The sequence below is a fragment of the Castanea sativa genome, chromosome 8 (assembly GCF_040712315.1).
Source record: "Castanea sativa cultivar Marrone di Chiusa Pesio chromosome 8, ASM4071231v1".
In the NCBI taxonomy this organism is placed as follows: Eukaryota; Viridiplantae; Streptophyta; class Magnoliopsida; order Fagales; family Fagaceae; genus Castanea; species Castanea sativa.
The window spans coordinates 53,521,934-53,526,271 of NC_134020.1; the positions used below are offsets into that span (position 1 = coordinate 53,521,934).

The 4,338-nt window shown below is 41.1% G+C and overlaps 1 protein-coding gene across 1 annotated transcript; it reads left to right on the forward strand.

The window, feature by feature from the left end:
- On the forward strand, positions 1 to 2,979 carry LOC142608334 (zinc finger CCCH domain-containing protein 15). Its single transcript, XM_075780089.1, has 3 exons — positions 1 to 130; positions 322 to 1,077; positions 2,321 to 2,979. The coding sequence occupies exons 2-3, from the start codon at positions 352 to 354 to the stop codon at positions 2,645 to 2,647; spliced, it is 1,053 nt and encodes a 350-aa protein (XP_075636204.1). The 5' UTR covers positions 1 to 130; positions 322 to 351; the 3' UTR covers positions 2,648 to 2,979.
- The last annotated feature ends 1,359 nt before the right edge of the window (positions 2,980 to 4,338 follow it).

Below are 4,338 nucleotides of genomic sequence, written 5' to 3' on the forward strand. Positions count from 1 at the left end.
GTCCATATAGTTCCCTCTCACCAAACCATGTTCCCTCTCTTTCCCTCCAAACCCTCTCTCTCATAAATCTCTCTCTCTCTAAAACCAGAAGAGAAAGAGCCTCTCTGTTCTTCTTCGTTGCTTCTATCAGGTAAGCATTTTTTTTTCTCTCTAAGATTCAAGTTTAATCTCTTGTTCTTCATCGTTTTTGTCACTTTGATCTATATCTGAAGTTTAGATTTCAAAGAATCATACTATTCTGTTTTTTTTTTTTTTTTTTTTTTCAATTTTGTATTGCAAAAGCTGTAAGGAAGTCATTTTCTCTGTGATTCTTATCAGCAGGAAAGTAGTAGTTCAAGAACTGAAAAAAAAATGCAAACCGACTCGTCGTCGAGCACCGTCACCGCGAACACCATGTCCGCTTCGCCGTTCAAGTCGCAACTGTTCCATCCAAACGATGTCGTTTACAGCTCTCTCTACAGCTCTCCTCCGACCTACTCCTCCGACTCGCTGAATTCGGACTCGGTCTCCAACTCGAACTCCGACTCCAACCGGCTGTACCACTCTCGGACCGTACAGGAGCACCAGGAGATCGTGAACCGGAATTCGCTGTACCTCACTCGCCTCCGAGAGGCCACCGGAGAAGTGGAGGCTCTCCGCCAGGAGAACAGCCACCTCCACGTCGTCAACCGCGAGCTCAACAAGCAACTCAGCCTCCTCATCCACGCTTTGCTCCGCTCCTCCGCCACCTCCAACGACTTCACCACTGCGGCGTCGTTTTCTGCTCTCGACGCCGCGTTTCGAAGGCTGAGAATCGGAGGAGTTGGAGGAGGAGGAGGAGGAATGAACGAAGGAAGCGATCACGATCACGATCAGATCCCCTGGGATGACGTGGCGGCGGTGCCAGATCTGATTGAGAGTCCGACGAGCGTGATCGAGAGCGGAAGGCTCCAGAACGCTGACGTGGAGCGCTTCTCGTTACCGAAGAGTATCTCCGTCAGGTCTAATGGTTACTTGAAGAACAATCAACCTGCCGGTTCCACTCGCACGACTCGGACCGCGACTCGGCCTCGACCCGCGAGTCCACTCATCGCCACGGTAATTACGTAATTTATTTAACGGTTTTTGCCTTTTACTCCTTTTAATTACTTATTATTATTGCCAAATTGCCATTGCTTGCTTGATATTTATTTTTTTTGTGTTTTTGAGTAAAGCTGAAGAACTCTGAAACTAGAAATTAATGTAACAGTTATTATTAGGTTTTTTTTTTTTTTTTTTTATATGGGGATTGATTAGGTTTATAGGCTTGGATGCGTGACACGTGTACACAAGGTTTTATTTGGATTAGTCTATATAATAATCATAGTAATTAATGATAGTTAAATCTACAGAATAATTATTGAAGTTGTTCGTATGGAAAGTGTAATGCAAGAAATGAAAGGGGATCATGATGAGAATCCGAATGGGGAAAAACACTTTTTGGCTTTAAAGGCCACCAGCTCCATTGTCTAGTCTATAGACAACTGGAAGGCACAAACAAATGTAGGCCCCCACTTCCATTTATCTATAGTTAATAGTTGCTAAAATGTTGAATAGAGGAGGATTAATTGGCATTAATTTGGTATAAACAACCTTTTATTGATTCGGCGAAATTGGATAAAAGTAGTATATTTTACGAAACTGTAAGTAAATGAATAAGCTAAATAAACTCAATAAATAAACCGAACTCACCTTAGAAACATATAATAAAATAACCATCCTCTAGTCAAATTAAATGATCACTTAGAAATGTAGTATAGAAATCATTTCTTGAAGACGCTTAGGCATCATTTGTGCAATATAGAAATATTTTTGTAGTAGATACTCATACTCTCGCCTTTACAAACTAGAAAGAGGCCAAAAGGATCAAGATGATGTGATCATCTACACGTACATTGGAATATTTTATTATTTTGCCTAATAATCAATGTCCATTTTACATGAGCATGGCTAGCTCTTACAAAACACATTGAATTTATTATTTTGTGTAACTACGACTATTTTACACAATGTCCAATTCACATAGGCATGCATGATCCAAACCTATGTGAGAAGATACCAAGTCAAAGCACCAATATATGTTGAGAAAAAACCGGATACAAATAGGAGTGACATTAGTTAAATAGTATGTATACCCATGCATGTAGAAAGTCTCCAAGGGCAAGGACCCAAGATAAATTTTTTGTGCTTTTCTTACGTGAAAACTAAAAGGATGCTAATGCTATCATTCCCTTTTATGCTGATTTATAATGTTTAGAAAGTTATTCTGTATGAATATGATGATGAATTGATGATGATACAGCAAAAGGTGTATGTGCCTGGAGTGAAGAAAGAGGAGGAGCCACTGGAATTAGAAGTGTACAACCAGGGAATGTACAAGACGGAGCTATGCAACAAATGGCAAGAGACCGGAGAGTGCCCTTACGGAGACAACTGCCAGTTTGCCCACGGTGTAGAGGAGCTCCGCCCAGTCCTCCGCCACCCACGCTACAAGACCGAAGTCTGCAGGATGGTCCTTAATGGTGTTGTCTGCCCCTATGGTCATCGATGCCACTTCCGCCACGCACTCACTGAACAAGAGAGAGCCATGGGTCCTCTTTTGCCCAGGGCAATAAAGCTCGAAAGGTAAATAGTATTATCACCCAAAAGCAAATGGTGATTGACGAGAGAAACTATTCTTGATATTGGAGTATATTCAGATTTTTGTAAAGCCTCGATCGGATCACGACAATGGTACATAATACTCATTGATATAACTGGAATAAATAAAAATATGGACATACATAAGATAAGAAATACTTAGCGTCTTTAGCGTGGTACGTGAAGTACAAGTTGTTGGAGGCTTCTCTGGCCCAAAGGATCATGGATTTCTAATTCCAAGATGCTTCTCATGTGTTTTTTTTTTTTTTCCTTACAATATCTGTGCCATTAAAAATGACATACTGAAACATCATACATATGTGGTATATTTGTTGTTTTTTTTTTTTCTTCACCAAAGTAAGCAGAAAAGGAATCTTTTTGTACTGATGGTATTTGATTCTGGTGAGGTGAGCGTGTTTTTAAAAGGTTATCGTCCATTACTAGTTCTCATCGGAAATAGCCTCATGTGGTTACATACATTATTAAGTTATATGAACGAGTTTCTTAATGCATTTCTTCACTGCAAACATTGTTGACACAAACCTGCCTCATGATGCATTGTGTGTGCGCGCGCAGAGAGAGAGAGAGAGAGAGTTGAGCTGTTTTGGGATGAGGTCAGGGTTCAAGTAATAATGAAGAGAGAGAGAGAGAGAGAGAGAGAGAGAGAGAGAGAGAGAGAGAGAGAGAGAGAGAGTTGGGCTGTTTGGGATGAGGTCAGGGTTCAAGTAACGAAGATATGAGTTTTGTAGGGATGGGTAAAGCCAGCAAATTATGGTACAGTAGTGATAGTGTTTACAAAACACGATTTCAAGTATAACTCAGCATATGACAGTGTATATAACTATATATCACTGTTAGAAATACTGAATTGAATAGTATTGTATTTCTCAAGTAAAATAATATACATGAGTGCCTTTATATAGGAGGCATATGAGTGCTGTACAAGTAAATATGAGTGCAGTACAAGTAGTACAGTGTGCAGTACAAGTAGTACAGTGTGCAGTACAAGTAAGTGATCTAAATGGGCCAAACCCACATATGAGTGTACGTTAACAGCCCCCCTCAAACTCAAGGTGGATGTGAGACCAACTTGAGGTTGTCAACCAAATCACGAAGGCGTCCCTTAGGATGGGACTTGGTGAAGATGTCTGCAAGTTGATCTTTGGAGGAGACGGAGAAGAGCTTGAGAGCACCATGAACAAGATGATAACGGATAAAATGACAATCAATCTCAATATGTTTAGTCCGTTCATGGAAGACATCATTATGAGCAATGTGAATGGCACTCTGATTATCACAATAAAGAGGTGTAGCAGAGGATGTAGACACACCTAAGTACGTAAGAAGCCATCGTAACCAAAGAAGCTCGGATGTGGTATCGGCAAGAGCACGATATTCGCTTCGATCTTGGAGCGGGCCACAAAGGTTTGTTTCTTACTTCGCCAAGAAATCAAGGAAGAGCCAAGTAGAAAACAATAGCCAGTGGTAGACCTACGATCAGTGGGATCTCCTGCCCAATCAGCATCAGAGAATGCACGAAGTACAAGAGGAGATTGAGTTGAGTAGAAAAGGCCATGGAAGAGAGTGCCCTTCAAGTAACGAAGAATGCGCAGAACAGCAGCATAGTGAGTCGATCGTGGAGCAGACAAATGCGGGCCGACGATGAACAGCATAAGAGAT